Source organism: Odontesthes bonariensis, chromosome 21 (assembly GCF_027942865.1).
Source record: "Odontesthes bonariensis isolate fOdoBon6 chromosome 21, fOdoBon6.hap1, whole genome shotgun sequence".
NCBI classification, from domain to species: Eukaryota; Metazoa; Chordata; class Actinopteri; order Atheriniformes; family Atherinopsidae; genus Odontesthes; species Odontesthes bonariensis.
Window position 1 is genome coordinate 5,622,826 of NC_134526.1, and position 17,458 is coordinate 5,640,283.

At 45.9% G+C, this 17,458-nt stretch overlaps 1 protein-coding gene across 1 annotated transcript in view; it reads right to left on the reverse strand.

Moving 5' to 3' along the window:
- Positions 1–3,668: 3,668 nt before the first annotated feature.
- ubald2 (UBA-like domain containing 2) overlaps positions 3,669–17,458 on the reverse strand; it is a 14,828-nt gene continuing 1,038 nt past the window's right edge. Inside the window, exons 2-3 of the mRNA XM_075453479.1 lie at positions 7,193–7,246; positions 3,669–4,066 (exon numbers count right to left, since the gene is read on the reverse strand). Of these exons, the coding sequence (XP_075309594.1) occupies positions 3,716–4,066; positions 7,193–7,246 (405 nt within the window). The 3' untranslated portion in view covers positions 3,669–3,715. The remainder of the gene's footprint in view (positions 4,067–7,192; positions 7,247–17,458) is intronic.

A 17,458-nucleotide genomic window follows, 5' to 3' on the forward strand; every position in this document is an offset into this window, starting at 1 on the left:
TAACAGTAAAAACTGTGAGACTGCAGCAGCTTTAACAGTAAAAACTGAGTCTGCAGCAGCTTTAACAGTAAAAACTGAGAGTCTGCAGCAGCTTTAACAGTAAAAACTGAGTCTGCAGCAGCTTTAACAGTGAAAACTGAGACTGCAGCAGCTTTAACAGTAAAAACTGTGAGACTGCAGCAGCTTTAACAGTAAAAACTGAGTCTGCAGCAGCTTTAACAGTAAAAACTGAGTCTGCAGAAGCTTTAACAGTAAAAACTGAGTCTGCAGCAGCTTTAACAGTAAAAACTGAGTCTGCAGCAGCTTTAACAGTAAAAACTGAGACTGCAGCAGCTTTAACAGTAAAAACTGTGAGACTGCAGCAGCTTTAACAGTAAAAACTGAATGTGCAGCAGCTTTAACAGTAAAAACTGAGTCTGCAGCAGCTTTAACAGTAAAAACTGAGTCTGCAGCAGCTTTAACAGTAAAAACTGTGAGACTGCAGCAGCTTTAACAGTAAAAACTGTGAGACTGCAGCAGCTTTAACAGTAAAAACTGAGTCTGCAGCAGCTTTAACAGTAAAAACTGTGAGACTGCAGCAGCTTTAACAGTAAAAACTGTGAGACTGCAGCAGCTTTAACAGTAAAAACTGTGAGACTGCATCAGCTTTAACAGTAAAAACTGAGTCTGCAGCAGCTTTAACAGTAAAAACTGTGAGACTGCAGCAGCTTTAACAGTAAAAACTGAGTCTGCAGCAGCTTTAACAGTAAAAACTGAGACTGCAGCAGCTTTAACAGTAAAAACTGTGAGACTGCATCAGCTTTAACAGTAAAAACTGAGACTGCAGCAGCTTTAACAGTAAAAACTGAATCTGCAGCAGCTTTAACAGTAAAAACTGTGAGACTGCAGCAGCTTTAACAGTAAAAACTGAATCTGCAGCAGCTTTAACAGTAAAAACTGAGTCTGCAGCAGCTTTAACAGTAAAAACTGAGACTGCAGCAGCTTTAACAGTAAAAACTGTGAGACTGCAGCAGCTTTAACAGTAAAAACTGTGAGACTGCAGCAGCTTTAACAGTAAAAACTGTGAGACTGCAGCAGCTTTAACAGTAAAAACTGTGAGACTGCAGCAGCTTTAACAGTAAAAACTGTGAGACTGCAGCAGCTTTAACAGTAAAAACTGAATCTGCAGCAGCTTTAACAGTAAAAACTGAGTCTGCAGCAGCTTTAACAGTAAAAACTGAGTCTGCAGCAGCTTTAACAGTAAAAACTGTGAGACTGCAGCAGCTTTAACAGTAAAAACTGTGAGACTGCAGCAGCTTTAACAGTAAAAACTGTGAGACTGCAGCAGCTTTAACAGTAAAAACTGTGAGACTGCAGCAGCTTTAACAGTAAAAACTGTGAGACTGCAGCAGATTTAACAGTAAAAACTGAGTCTGCAGCAGCTTTAACAGTAAAAACTGTGAGACTGCAGCAGCTTTAACAGTAAAAACTGTGAGACTGCAGCAGCTTTAACAGTAAAAACTGTGAGACTGCAGCAGATTTAACAGTAAAAACTGAGTCTGCAGCAGCTTTAACAGTAAAAACTGTGAGACTGCATCAGCTTTAACAGTAAAAACTGTGAGACTGCAGCAGCTTTAACAGTAAAAACTGTGAGACTGCAGCAGCTTTAACAGTAAAAACTGTGAGACTGCAGCAGCTTTAACAGTAAAAACTGTGAGACTGCAGCAGCTTTAACAGTAAAAACTGAGACTGCAGTTCCAGTTGAACTGCAGAGAAACTAAACGCCGCCTCAGTTTGACACTCTCCTCCGACCACATCCTCTTCAGCCGAGCAGAAGAAGAAAAAACACGTGTGAAGAGACGACAGATCGTAACTGGTTTTTATTAAACATATAAATAGAAATTTAAACAGAGGAAATGAACACAAAGCCGTTCATGGATTAAAGTGAATTTCAGAAGATCTGTGAGACAGAAACAAAAGTATAAAATGAGTTGAATGAGAGGTTTGTAAACTTCTCCGAGCGGCTGGGACACATCAGCTGAGCCCCGGCAACCAGGGGCCCGAGCCCCGGCAACCAGGGGCCCGAGCCCCGGCAACCAGGGGCCCGAGCCCCGGCAACCAGGGGCCCGAGCCCCGGCAACCAGGGGCCGGGCCCCCGGCAACTAGGGGCCCGAGCCCCGGCAACCAGGGGCCCGAGCCCCGGCAACTAGGGGCCCAGCCCCCGGCAACCAGGGCCCGAGCCCGGCAACCAGGGGCAGGGCCCCCGGCAACTAGGGGCCCGAGCCCCGGCAACCAGGCGGCCCGTCGCCAACAACAGGAGAATAAATCCCATTTAAAGGGCCAGGCTCAGAACGTGAGGACACAGATTGGATCGGCCTGTAAAGCTGCTGGTGGTTCTGTGTAACACTTTCCCTGCAGGAAGCGCTCAGCGACGGTCCTTTAAAGGCCGTCTGTGTGGCCCCGAACCTTTTGTAATGCATCCGATGCATTTAACCCTCTCAGCTTTGCCTCTGCGGCCCAGCCGCCCGGAGACGCTCTGCTGCCACGGCGACCAGAAGCCAGCGGCGCCCAAACAAACAGCTGATTGTCTGTGTGGGGAGCAGAAGCGGCGCCCTGCCCCCCCGGTGACCGTTTTAAGGTGAGCTAATCTACGGGTGAGTCCTTTAAAAACGTTTGTGACGGGTAAAAAAAACAGAGATACATTCAGAGTGCACGGAGGTAGGAGCGGCTGAGCGCCGGCGGCGGAGCATCACTGAGGTACCGGCGGGGGGCTCAGATCCCGTTAAACGGGGGTTCTTTTTATTCACTAACCCCCCCCAAACCTCACATTATTGCAGGTTTCTCCACCTCCCGCCTTCACTCCCTGTGTGTGCACGAGACGCCGTTTCCATGACTTCCTCCTGCTTTAAACCCATTAAAACAGCTGCTCTAAACATCTGGATGAAAAACTCATCTTAAACTCACTTCCTGACACAAACAGAATTAGTTTGTGTCCAATAAAGCTTCAGCCTGTTCCGTACGATCCAAACTCACCACGCGAGTGATTTTTCTTCTTTCAGCAGAAAATGAGCCAGAGCTGCTTCTTCTTAAACGTTTATGCTCTGAAAAAGTCCTGAAATAAAGATTTTCAGGTATATTCTGCATCAAATTCTGAATATTTTTGGACTTTCTGGCGTCTTTTGAGCCCAAACAGGCTGAACGAAACAAATCTTCACTTTTCGGAAGGCTGGAACTGAGAATCAATCTGAGCCTAAAGAAGCGATAAACTCTGAACTCCAGATTCTGCATCCAGATGTTTAACTTAAACACTTCCTGCTTTTTTTTTTTATGGCTGTAAATGAAACTCTGTACACACACACACATTCAGTCCAGTTTTATATGATTGCAGCTCCTCTTCCTCTGCTGGTTATTGCTGTTTTCCTGTCCCATTATTTCTGAACACCATCAAAGTTTCTAAGAAGTAAAAAGAACAAACTGATGGTCACATGGCTGCGATCCTCAGGAGGAGCCCCGTCGGGTCCTGGCTGTTTGCATCGATGTGAGGAGAAAGCCCCCCCAACAGTTTTTGGGTTCTTCCTCGGCTTCGATGATGAAGATGACAGAATCATCGTCCACTGTGTAGAAAAACGGCAGCGTCTTTGTCCTCCTCTGTATTATTCCACACATGAAACCCCCCCCCCCCATAAAACAAGCCCCGTCCCCCCAGAAAAGATTCATTGGCTCCAGCCGGTCGGTCTCATCTCTGACCGTGCAGCGCCGACATGACGGGCGGCTGCTGGGCGCCGCTGGGCTGAGACACGGGGGGCCACATGGGAGTCTGTTGCATGTGGTGGTGGTAGTGGTGGGACATGTGGTGACCCGTGGGCGAGGACGGGGGCAGCCACGCCGGCTGGTGGCGGGGCGGCGAGGAGGCCCAGAAGGAGCCGAAGCCCGACGTGGAGGAGGGCGGCGGCGAGCAGGCCATGGACACCTGGGAGGGGGAGGGGCCGGCGCCGGGGCCGCACTCGGACGCCCGCAGCTTGGAGAACATGGTGATGGCGTCGGGGAAGTTCGGCGGCGTGGCGGGGGTGTTTCTGGGGGTACACATCTGTGGGGGGGGGGATGAGATGTTAAACATCAGGCAGACTGAGAGCTTTGATCCAAAAACACACACCAAAAATCTGATATCAGATCTGAAAAACAAATCATTTCCACTTTTTCTTTAAAGCCACGAGCACAGGTGAAGGTGGAGAGCAGCTGCGGGGCGTCCGCTCCTAAAAGGGAGTCGTGGAGGTCAATCGACCAACCGGCGTTTGTAAAAACAGAACAACCCTCTGAGGACACACGAGCCCTCAGCTGCTCGCCTCCAAATGCCAAAAGTCCTCAGCGAGGACATCAATTACAGCCGTTTGAAAAGGTGTTGGGCTGCTGGCAGCACGGACGCACTAACAAACACACACAGGAGTCAGGTGTCGGCCAGAAATACAGGGGGGGGGGGTGTTATGAACCCATGTTGGTGTTATGAAACAACTTCTCTTAAAGGAAAAGCTCACATGTAGCTGGTTAGCTTGGCTTAAACTGTTAGCTTAGCTTAATGTGTTAGCTTGGCTTAAACTGGTTAGCTTAGCTTAATGTGTTAGCTTAGCTTAAACTGGTTAGTTTGGCTTAAACTGTTAGTTTAGCTTAATGTGTTAGCTTAGCTTAAACTGGTTAGCTTGGCTTAAACTGGTAGCTTAGGTTAAATTGTTAGCTTGGCTTAAACTGGTTAGTTTGGCTTAAACTGTTAGTTTAGCTTAATGTGTTAGCTTAGCTTAAAGTGTTAGCTTGGCTTAAACTGGTAGCTTAGGTTAAATTGTTAGCTTAGCTTAAACTGGTTAGCTTAGCTTAATGTGTTAGCTTAGCTTAAAGTGTTAGCTTGGCTTAAACTGGTAGCTTAGGTTAAATTGTTAGCTTGGCTTAAAGTGGTTAGTTTAGCTTAAAGTGTTAGCTTAGCTTAAACTGGTTAGTTTGGCTTAAACTGTTTAGCTTAGCTTTAAGAGAATGGATGGACGTCACCCCACTACCTGCAGAAACTCCCCACCAGGAGGCGGCCTGTCTATAAGCCCCGCCTTAATCCGTACCTCCTGTTATCTTCTATTTAATGCCGTAAAAACTATATACGGTGAAATGAGGATATAATCTCCTGAATGAAAATGAGGAGTAACATCATTTCTCGTAGACTTTTACGTAAAGTTTGAATGAAACGTCTCAAATGTGCATGAGTTAGAGGCACAAATGGTTCAAAACGATTGTTAGTTTTTTTTATACGAGTTTGATCCTGAGATGTGAAAAAGCTTCTGACCTGAAGGATTGTTTTTCATCCCACTGAAAACGACGGCTGTTATTCAGAGAGCTGCAGATGTTGGCGTGTTCGTCTGAGCGCGTCAGGCTGCGGCGGCGGCGTGCTGACCGGACGGCGCTGTTCTGTGGCGTGCGGTCTGATGATGCTGAACGCCAGCGTGTTCACCGAGCTGCGAGAGCCGGTTGGAAGGGAAGTCCGAACATCTCGTGCAGCCTGACAGAGAGTTCGCTTTAGGCTACCTTTACACGGAAGTGGCGTTTCGTTTTCACTTTTAAATCTGCATTTAGACGAGCGTTTTAGGGTGAAAATCTGCGTGCATACGGAAACGCAAAAGTGTGTGACGTTTCATATTTATCGATGCAGTAAACACGCCAGATGGCTAGGTCGCCTGCTCTCTCTATGAACTTCAAGAATTTGAAGAACGTAGTTCATATTTTTGGTCTGTTCTTTACTACTCTCGCTCATCATTGCTGTTATCTGATGAAATGACTCGTGAACGTCAGTTACCGCGCCTAAGGCGAGTTGAAAGTCCGCAGGGACGGACATGTTGATAGCCTACTGATGTGTTTCCCACGGTTTCCTGGCGCTTTATTATGCTCGTCACGTCATTTCTATGTGACGAGAAACGCAGTTTTGCGTTTTTCATCCTTTACACAGTGGCGCGACAGTGGAGCGTTTTCAATAATTCCACTCTGGAGGGCGGTTTCACGTCCCCAAAACGCTGTTACCATCTAAACGATATAGTGCATCCGCAAAAAGGTTTTGCGTTTTTAACCCGTTTTCGTGTAAAGTGTAAACTTAGTTTCTGAGAACCAGCCTCCTGGTTCACATGTTCTAACGTGGCGGTTGTTAGCAGCCACAGTTCGCCTCGCTCCACTTTAGCTGACTGGATAAAAACAGGTCAAAGCTGCTGAATGAGCTGCAGTGATGTCAGCACAGGTGTATCCCCCCCCCCACAGACACGTTTCTCTGACTCACGGCGGCTGTGTTCTTCTTCTCAGGCTAAAACAGAAACAAACTTCCTGGTTGTGGCGGCGGTCTCCCCCACGCCCAGCTGTGCAAACAGGAAACTCAGCAGCTGTCTGGCAGCTTCACCTTCGTGTTCCTGCAGGTGATGTCACCCTAAATAATAACAGCAGCGGGGGGAGGCTACAAGGCTGCGTCTGTTCGTCTGCTGAACGCTGGCTGCACACCAACAGCTGTGTCACATGTGGTTTCTGCACCGAGGAGGAAGGTTTCTCCGGGTTTCACAGCCTGAGATGGTTAAATCTGAAGTCTGTTTCACGCTAAAGAAGGATGGAAACCTTCAGCTGTTCAACTGTCAGCTGAAAAATCTCTGGGCCAGATATGGATCCCAGATATGGATTCTCCAGGCTTTTCCAGGCTTCTCCAGGATTCTCCAGGCTTCCTGCACTCTTTAAGCCACATTTAACCAAAGTTTGCTGTTTGCCACAAACTTGAAACCATGTTTTGGATTTCGAGGTGACAAAAAGCAAAGATGAATTTGTCCGATCGGCTTTTTTTTTAAAGTCCTGCCTTCATGTTGGAGACATTCCGACCATGTGGACTGTTGCCGGGCAACACCACAGCTGTTGAAGTCTCTCTTCAGCAGCTCTCGGCACATCTTTTTGGTCGGTTTTGGGAATAAAAGCAAAACGTTCGGTGTGTTTCTGGGCACCGTAGAGGGTTACCGTGACGACAGTTTTAATATTTAGGAGTTTGGTCTAACTCTACAGCAGCATTAAAACATTAAAATCATCTTCAGAAGCTCTTTTTTTTTTTTCTTTCAGAAAATGATGCCAGAATAAAAACCTGGGGTAACAGCTGGGGGGGTAACAGCTGGGGGGGTAACAGCTGGGGGGGTAACAGCTTGGGGGGTAACAGCGGACTTACCATCTGGTGGTGGCCGGGGATGTTGGCCTCCTGGAAGAAGGAGCTCAGAGCCGTCTGCAGGCAGAAACAGAGCGGGGGGGGGGGGTTAGTTAACACTCAGACCCCCGTCTCAGGCTTTTAAAAACTTACTTTAAGAGTTCCGTAAAACTCCAAAAGTAGCGTCTGGAAAATAAAAGTTCTTTAAATAAGCCCAGAAGCCCAAAATGTTCTGAATCTAAAATCCTTTCAAAATAAGATGAACTGGTTTAATCCAACAAACTGAACTATTTTATCTCTTAGTGATGTGTTCGGGGACCGTCGGAAACAGCAGCTGTCTGCTCCACTGGGACAGAAAACATCAAATAAAACTCAGCAGAGAGCATCAACAGCAGCTTCTCTGTGCAAACAAGGAAGTGAGCTGTTCCCTGAACACAGCCGAGCCCGCCGTGCACACAAACGTGACCTCAGAAACACAAACATGACCTCAGAAACACGAACGTGACCTCAGAAACACGAACGTGACCTCAGAAACACGAACGTGACCTCAGAAACACAAAAATGACCTCAGAAACACAAACGTGACCTCAGAAACACAAACGTAACCTCAGAAACACAAACGTGACCTCAGAAACACAAACGTAACCTCAGAAACACAAACGTAACCTCAGAAACACAAAAATGACCTCAGAAACACGAACGTGACCTCAGAAACACAAACGCGACCTCAGAAACACAAACGCGACCTCAGAAACACGAACGCGACCTCAGAAACACAAACGCGACCTCAGAAACACGAACGTGACCTCAGAAACACGAACGTGACCTCAGAAAAACACGAACGTGACCTCAGAAACAGAAACGTGACCTCAGAAACACGAACGTGACCTCAGAAACACGAACGTGACCTCAGAAACACAAACGCGACCTCAGAAACACAAACGCGACCTCAGAAACACAAACGCGACCTCAGAAACACAAACGTGACCTCAGAAACACGAACGTGACCTCAGAAACACGAACGTGACCTCAGAAACACGAACGTGACCTCAGAAACACGAACGTGACCTCAGAAACACGAACGCGACCTCAGAAACACGAACGCGACCTCAGAAACACAAACGCGACCTCAGAAACACAAACGCGACCTCAGAAACACGAACGTGACCTCAGAAACACGAACGTGACCTCAGAAACACGAACGTGACCTCGGAAACACGAACGTGACCTCAGAAAAACACGAACGTGACCTCAGAAACAGAAACGTGACCTCAGAAACACGAACGTGACCTCAGAAACACGAACGTGACCTCAGAAACACGAACGCGACCTCAGAAACACAAACGCGACCTCAGAAACACAAACGTGACCTCAGAAACACAAAAATGACCTCAGAAACACGAACGTGACCTCAGAAACACAAACGCGACCTCAGAAACACGAACGCGACCTCAGAAACACAAACGCGACCTCAGAAACACGAACGTGACCTCAGAAACACGAACGTGACCTCAGAAAAACACGAACGTGACCTCAGAAACAGAAACGTGACCTCAGAAACACGAACGTGACCTCAGAAACACGAACGTGACCTCAGAAACACAAACGCGACCTCAGAAACACAAACGTGACCTCAGAAACACAAACGTGACCTCAGAAACACGAACGTGACCTCAGAAACACGAACGTGACCTCAGAAACACGAACGTGACCTCAGAAACACAAACGTGACCTCAGAAACACAAACGTGACCTCAGAAACACAAACGTGACCTCAGAAACACAAACGCGACCTCAGAAACACAAACGCGACCTCAGAAACACGAACGTGACCTCAGAAACACGAACGTGACCTCGGAAACACGAACGTGACCTCAGAAAAACACGAACGTGACCTCAGAAACAGAAACGTGACCTCAGAAACACGAACGTGACCTCAGAAACACGAACGTGACCTCAGAAACACGAACGTGACCTCAGAAACAGAAACGCGACCTCAGAAACACAAACGCGACCTCAGAAACACAAACGTGACCTCAGAAACACAAAAATGACCTCAGAAACACGAACGTGACCTCAGAAACACAAACGCGACCTCAGAAACACGAACGCGACCTCAGAAACACAAACGCGACCTCAGAAACACAAACGTGACCTCAGAAACACAAACGTGACCTCAGAAACACAAACGCGACCTCAGAAACACGAACGCGACCTCAGAAACACGAACGTGACCTCAGAAACAGAAACGTGACCTCAGAAACACGAACGTGACCTCAGAAACACGAACGTGACCTCAGAAACACGAACGTGACCTCAGAAACACAAACGTGACCTCAGAAACACGAACGTGACCTCAGAAACACGAACGTGACCTCAGAAACAGAAACGTGACCTCAGAAACACGAACGTGACCTTAGAAACACGAACGCGACCTCAGAAACACAAACGTGACCTCAGAAACAGAAACGTGACCTCAGAAACACGAACGTGACCTCAGAAACACGAACGTGACCTCAGAAACACGAACGTGACCTCAGAAACAGAAACGTGACCTCAGAAACACGAACGTGACCTTAGAAACACGAACGCGACCTCAGAAACACAAACGTGACCTCAGAAACAGAAACGTGACCTCAGAAACACGAACGTGACCTCAGAAACACATACAGGCTGATAAACAGCGCCGGCCCAGCCAGCTTCCCCCCACGCCGCCGCGCATTCCTGACCATGTGACGGCGTCCTGATCCAGCCGCTGGTAGCAGCAGTGTGTGAGAAAGTGACCTTGGGGTGACCTTTAACCTTTAACATGCTAACTGAGGCCTGCAGAGTCTGAGATGTAGCTCTTGGGTTTCTGACCTTGGGGTGACCTTGCTGGGACGTCCACTCCTGGGCAGATTGACAGCTGTCCTGAATGTTTTCAGCTTGTGAATAATCTTTCTCTCTGTAGAACGATGGACTCCAGATAGTTTGGAAACGTTCTTATAACCCTTCCCAGGTTGATGGGCAGCAAACTGACAGAACGTCTGCTTTTATAGAGCTGCTCACACTGACTGATGATCAGTTAAACAGAGCATTGATCAGCAGCTCCTGGCTGCCTCTTAGTGTCTGTGGAAGCATGAAGGGTTCACTGAGGCTGTGTTCCAAACCGCATACTTCTCCTACTACTCACACTAACTGTCTGAGTTAGTATGTGAGTTTGAGTCAGCGAGAAGTTCCCGGATGCATACTAGATTCTCTGAAATGTTGGGTATGCATCATGAGGTTACTACTCATACTCAAACTACCCAAGATGCAACGTAACGTGACGTCGCCGATCGTCATTTCCTGTCAAAACGGCCGTTTCAAGCTAGCTACAACGAGGGTAGGTTCACTTCCTGTTTTCAAAACAAAAGCACCAATTGTATGGTAATGGCTTTCCCTATGATAAAAGGCAACGGGTATTTTATTTTGTGAAAATAACAGGAAGTGCGTTGCTCACTGCGGCTAGCTTTAGTAGCGCCGAATTCGTGGGAACAAAATGGTAAACAGCCGGTATTTTGTCAGGTTTTCAACACGTTGGGGATCTAAACGACTACTTTCTCACCTGAAAATGTTTCAAATGTTGCCAAAGTTTACAGAGTTTAGAGCTTAAGGGAAATCAGCTTCAGGCCGGCTGATTTCGGCTCGGGCAGGAGCGAAATGCATTTTGGGTAAACGCTCTACATACTGTCTGATCGATTAGTATGTAGTATGCGGTTTCGAACACAGTTTTTCTCACGCTGCGTCTCAGTTCGTCATGTGTTCATCTGAGGTCGTTTTCACTGAGTTTTTAACACCTTTGAGGATTTATTTTTTTCTTTGTGATTAAACGTAAAACCTGACGGTGAGTTCACTGTCAGCATCACATCCAGCACCCGGACCATCAGCACAGGAGCCCCCCAGGGGTGTGTGCTCTCCCCACTGCTCTTCTCCCTTTACACCAACGACTGCACCTCAAGAGAGCCGTCTGTTAAACTCCTGAAGTTTGCAGATGACACAACGGTCATCGGCCTCATCCGGGACGGTGACGAGTCTGCATACAGACGGGAGGTTGAACGGCTGGTCTGCTGGTGTGGTCAGAACAATCTGGAGCTGAACACGCTAAAAACAGTGGAGATGACAATGGACTTTAGGAGAAATCCCCCCACTCTGCCACCCATCACCATCACCAACAACGCAGTGTCTGCTGTGGAATCCTTCAGGTTCCTGGGCTCCACAATCTCTCAGGACCTGAAGTGGGAGACCAACACAGTCACCACCAGCAGAGGTTGTACTTCCTGCGGCAGCTCAGGAAGCTCAACCTACCTAAAGAGCTGCTGATCCAGTTCTACACCGCCATTGTTCAGTCTGTTCTCTGTTCATCCATCACCGTTTGGTTCGGATCAACCACCAAACAGGAAAAAAACAGACTGCAACGGACAATAGCCGCTTTCGGACTGTAGGAACCTTTGGCTGTTCTAATAACCTTTTAATCCGCGGGGCCGTTTTCTCCCGTGTTCGGACATACAGGAACTCGGGGCTTTCTCCCTTAGTTCCTATAACTATTTAGCTCCTTCTCCGAGGTCGGGTCTTTTCATAGTTCTATAGAACTAATCTAACGGAGGTGTGTGGTGGTCGGTAGCTACGCCCCATGTCATGCTATCACGGCTGAAATGTTTCCTCATAGACACAGACACAACCGGCGGGTGTTTAATAAGTTAAACTTACACTGGTCTCATTTGTCTGCGGCGCTCTGCTCTCCTTTCTTCCTTCATGAAATGAAAAAGTATCTCCTGACTCTCTCTGTGTGAGCTCTTCCAGCCTCGATGTTAGACGCCTGATGTGATTGTCCATGATTAATATCACCATCATGCAGACCATAAACACAGTGGCCTCCCCACTCTCCATATTAGCTTCTTGGTGGTGTTTTTTCTTCTCTAATTACTTTTACCGGTTTTGTTTTGTGTTTGAATGTAGCGCTAAACGGCTAACGGCTAACACGTCACTGAAGCAGACGGCTGCGCGCGGCGCATCAGTCCCGATCAGGTCCGACTCATGTGCGAATGCAGACTGAAACAGTTCTGCTGGGGAAGGATAGTTATCAGAACGAAATTCGAGTAGGACAGTTCTGATAACTGCGTTCCTATAACTACTCTGTCCGAAAGCGGCTAATAAGGTCTGCAGAGAAGATTATTGGTGTCAGCCTGCCCTCCATCCAGGACCTGTACCTGTCCAGAGTCAGGAAACGGGCAGGCAACATCTCTGCAGACCCATCACACCCTGGACACAAACTGTTTAAACTCCTCCCTTCTGCAAGGCGCTACAGAACTCTGTACGCCAAAACAACAAGACACAGGAACAGCTTCTTCCCTCAGGCTGTCTCTGTGTTAAACAGCTAAAACCGGACTTCAGTATATCTGTACATCTCCTGGAAAAATCCATCCTACCATACTGTGAACTCTGTATTTATATTTATATTTTACTATCCATCCTTGCACCATGCACCAATTTGCACTTTATGCTTTAGCCTTGTTCCATGTCTATTTTTTTGTCTATTTTTTGTACTTGCTGCTAGGGCTGCAACGATTCGTCGACGTTGTCGACAAAAATCGATAACAGAAATAGTCGACAATGAATTCCATTGTCGACTATTGTCGCCAGACGTGTTTTTCCAACAGAGTGAGACATCACACTTAATTACAATCTCTGCCGAGAGTCGCACATGCACAATAACGTACACAGAAATGGCGGCGTCCAACACATTAGCTACGCGTACCAAAACTTCTAAAGTTTGGGAGCATTTTAGCCTGGATACGGCGAATAAAAAGATTACTTGCAAGGTTTGCAAAGCAGCACCTCGTTGATGCACGAAGATTAAAAGAGAAAGCACGTCGGGCAGTCGAACGAAACGGAGTCTGACTCGCCTCCGTAAGATTCAAGTCAATACGTTTTGTTTCTGATGTACATTTTATAAGCGTTTTTTCGCTTTAAAAGAGGGCTTTAACGTTATGCCTGACAAACGTATTTTACTATTTTACTTGATTGTAATTAATTATTTATTTTTTATAAAAACACATTTGCCTGTGTTTGGAGAGGTTGGAGAGGTGTATTTATTTATGGAAAAAATGAATAATTAGTCGACTAATCGTTTCAATAGTCGGTGACTAGTCGACTACTAAAATAGTCGTTAGTTGCAGCCCTACTTGTTGCACTGAAGAGAGCGAGGTGTAACCGGAGTAAAATTCCTCCTGTGTTTCCACATACCTGGCAATAAAAAGCGATTCTGATTCTGTAATAAGAGCGGGACACTGGAGCGTTTGTGTGTTGGAGCAGCGCAGAATCGATCACACGGAGAGGCTGAGCCTGTTCTCAGAGTCGTTTCTGTTTCTGTTCCCAACACTTGAATGAAAGCGGCCCCCACCCTCCCCCACGCTCTGGTTGTTTGACAACAGCAGCGGCGGTGCAGGAATGTGCGCCGCTCAACGTGACACACATAGCGAGGCGTGAAAGCGCTGCAGTTGTGCAACGAGCCGCGCTGCTCTTTGTGTCGGCTTTGGTGGAGTCACTCGCCGGCGTTCCTCGCTCGCTGCTGCCGGGAACACAGAGCGAGCGTGTTCCCGTGAAAAGGGAAGTTCCTCGTGCAGAACTCAGCGAAAACACAAAGTTAATCAACAGCTGAGCGTTTCAGGAGAAATGTGAAACATTTGCTGACCGAGTTAAAGGGATAGTTCGCCTCTTTTGACATGAAGCTGTATGACATCCCATATCAGCAACATCATTTATGAACATCTTCTTACCCCCTGAAGGGAAAGAAAATAGGGCCAAGCGTTTGTGAGGTCTGACTTTTTCCTGGAGAACGATTTTGTGATGCACTGGAAAAAATCAAAGTCTTACCAAGTATATTTGTCTCACTTCTCGTCAAAATATCTCATTACACTTAATTTAAGACACAACTGCCTAACAAGTACCATTTCAGCCAGATATAGGGACTTGTTGGAAGACAATACATCTGGAATATCTTGTTAAATGAAAAAGTCTTGAAAACAAATTGTTTTGAGTCACGTCATATGAAACAAGCTTTTTTTTTCATTTGAAGAAGTTTTTAAGCTAATTTCAAGATCACTTTTATCTCAAAAGTCCTAAATATCACATCTTATTTCAAGAAATCTTGACAAGCCGATTTTCACTAGTTCCATTGGCAGATTTTTTTTTGCTTCTTTCAAGCAAAAACGTCTTTTAACGTCTGTACGTAGGGAGAGAAAATAGGGCCAAGCGATTGTGAGGTCTGACTTTTTCCTGGAGAACCATTTTGTGATGCAAATGTATTACTCTGTTGAACGCATATTGTTTTGAGAAGCAAAACGCTTTATTTTTTAAACCCCAGCCAACTAGCCGGACTACCTTCATCAACACCAAAACGAGGCTGGAACTCTGCTCACAGGACGCAGCAGGGGGTAAGAAGATGTTCATAAATGATGTTGCTGATATGGGATGTCATACAGCTTCATGTCAAAAGAGGCGAACTGTCCCTTTAATGTGACAGTATCGGCGGCCGGTTGTTCTCACGCAGTCTGAACTTTGCGTCAGCTGTTTGAAACTGATGGATCAGCTCACACTTTGTGCTCTAAGGTTCACCTGAGATGTTGTCCAGGTGTCGATAACAAAACCAAAGAGAGGAGCTTCCCGACTCACAGAGAGACACCTGAAGACGGCCAGCCAATCAGGAGCTGAGGGAGGCGTGGCCTGACCAACCATCTGGGAGCTCAGGCCGGATGCCAAAGATCCTTCAGCTGTGCCAAAAACACTGAAAAAAGTTACTTTGTTTGCCTTATAAAAGGCTTCCGGATTGAGAAAGTGATTATTTTTAGTCTTTGGAGACGAGTTGTTGTTAAAGGAAACCAGGAGTCAGCTGACTGGTTCAGATCTTTTATGAATGATTGAGTTTGTGTAGTTTATTATTAAATACAAACCCAACTGTTTCTGTCTGTGAGCAGAGTTTATTTCTCTGTGTTTCTGTGACTCACAGACGCAGAAACTGAGTTTATTTCTCTGTGACTCACAGAAACGCAGAAACTGAGTTTATTTCTCTGTGACTCACAGAAACGCAGAAACTGAAACTTGCTCTGCTGGGACAGTCTCTGAGGTGGGAAACCGTCAACATTTCCTGTGAATGCTGCTCTGAAACCGAGCTCCACCAACCGCCTCAGCTGCTAATAACTTAACAGGCAGCGAGGCTTGAATATGAGAACAGCTGGAAGGATGAACGCATCTTAATCAGTCTATATTTAACCGAACAAGATTGGGATCAATGTCAGAGCTGTGAGCTGCGGGTGTGTGACCTCCTTCTGAGCGGCTCAGGAAACAGGAGCGACGCCTCATTCCTGCCGTCTATCAGGAGTTTCTGTGCTCGTTTCAGATTTATCGCTCTGACAGAAAACAAGCCCAACCAGTAGATTATAATCTGAGCACAACACGATGCGGCTGAGAACATGTTATCAAGCTAATTACTGTAAACTACTAGGGGTGGGCAAAAAAATCGATTCATGTACATATCGCGATTTTCTTAAAAATCGATTTTTCTCCCCTGAATCGATTATATTACATCAGAAAAACTTCATCAATTTATCACATTAAGTTATGTTAAAGGAGAACTGCGGTATTTTCAACATTAAGCCTCTTTTCTGAGTCGTCTGCAATGTTTTAGAACCCCCCTCACCGCTTTTTTGATGTTTACTGCTGTCTCCGGTATTTGCCTAATTTTGATTCTTCTCAACCTGCTTCAGAATGGCAAGCATGGTGCATGTCCAAAAAGGTCCGTAAAAGCACCATAAACGTCCGTTTTCAAAATAATCAACTCACCGGAGTGGTTACTGGTGTGCACTGGTAATCCAGATCAAATTTCGTGGCGAAAAGTTGCTTCTGCCGTGTTTTATTTGACATTTTGTACTGGATGTTCGTTGATATTACTCCGCCACTGCTAAGAAAATAGTGCGAGCATGAACGAGCTGCCAAATAAAACACGACAGAAGCAACTTTTCGCCACGAAATTTGATATGGATTACCAGTGCACACCAGTAACCACTCCGGTGAGTTGGTGATTTTGAAAACAGACGTTTATGGTGCTTTAACGGACCTTTTTGGACATGCACATGACTTGCCGTTCTGAAGCAGGTTGAGATGAATCAAAATTAGGCAAATACCGGAGACAGCAGTAAACATCAAAAAAGCGGTGAGGGGGGTTCTAAAACATTGCAGACGACTCAGAAAAGAGGCTTAATGTTGAAAATACCGCAGTTCCCCTTTAAGTTATGTTAAAACTAGCCCACATTTGTGCTGTGTGGACATTTTAATTCATTTTGTAACTGAAAACTTTAAAAAATGCTGTACATGTAAGTACCTCTTTTTGTCTGAGTTGAAATAAATGTCAGCTGCTGGACTCACTGACACAGACTGATGTGCATTGTTTATGGGAACGACATTCATTCTAGAAGTGTATGAATCAACTTGTTTGTTTTTTAAGGAGGAAGAAAATTGCAATTACTGATTATATCGAATCGCAATTATCAAGAATCGGGATACAATCAAATCGTGACCAAAGCACATCGTCCCACCCCTAGTAACTACAGTTTCCAAACGGTTTAAAAAACCTCCTTTCTTTAGTGAAGCCTGGCTTTTCCCTGCCAGCGGGTCGGTTAACCTTCGTCTTGTGTTAGGGTCGGCCGACCCGTGTTTAGGTTTTAAATGCATAAAATAACCATATAAATTTCTTTATTGCATCAAGGCTTTATGACTTTGTCTGGAACCTCTATTTCAACAAAAAAAAATGTTTTCACTAAATTATAAAATGCTCTAGTTGAAATTAAGACCTTTGTGCTGTGAGGGTCGGTTTCGACCCAGTTATAAAAATAAGATTATAAAGCAATAATTAGAGCCAAAACTGAAATCACAAGTTCACTGTCAGCCAGCTCCTCTCCCAATCATGTGAGCTTTAGGGGATTCTCATTTTGCCTTGTTTTAGGGTACCCTCCCCTAACCCTAACCCTAACCCATTTTTGTTTTTATTGAAATTGAGGGGTATACTGACAAAAACAAGGCCCAGGCCCCAGACCAAAAATATTAAAACCAATATTTTTATGGATAAGGAAGCCTAACAAGGTAACCAAGAGATGAGAAACAAGTGGATGATAGATCATTGTTTTTAGTATTGTTATTTTACAACTAAATTAAAACACGGGTCAAAACATAAGGGATGGTAACAGGGAACTAACACAAGACGAAGGTTAACAACAAC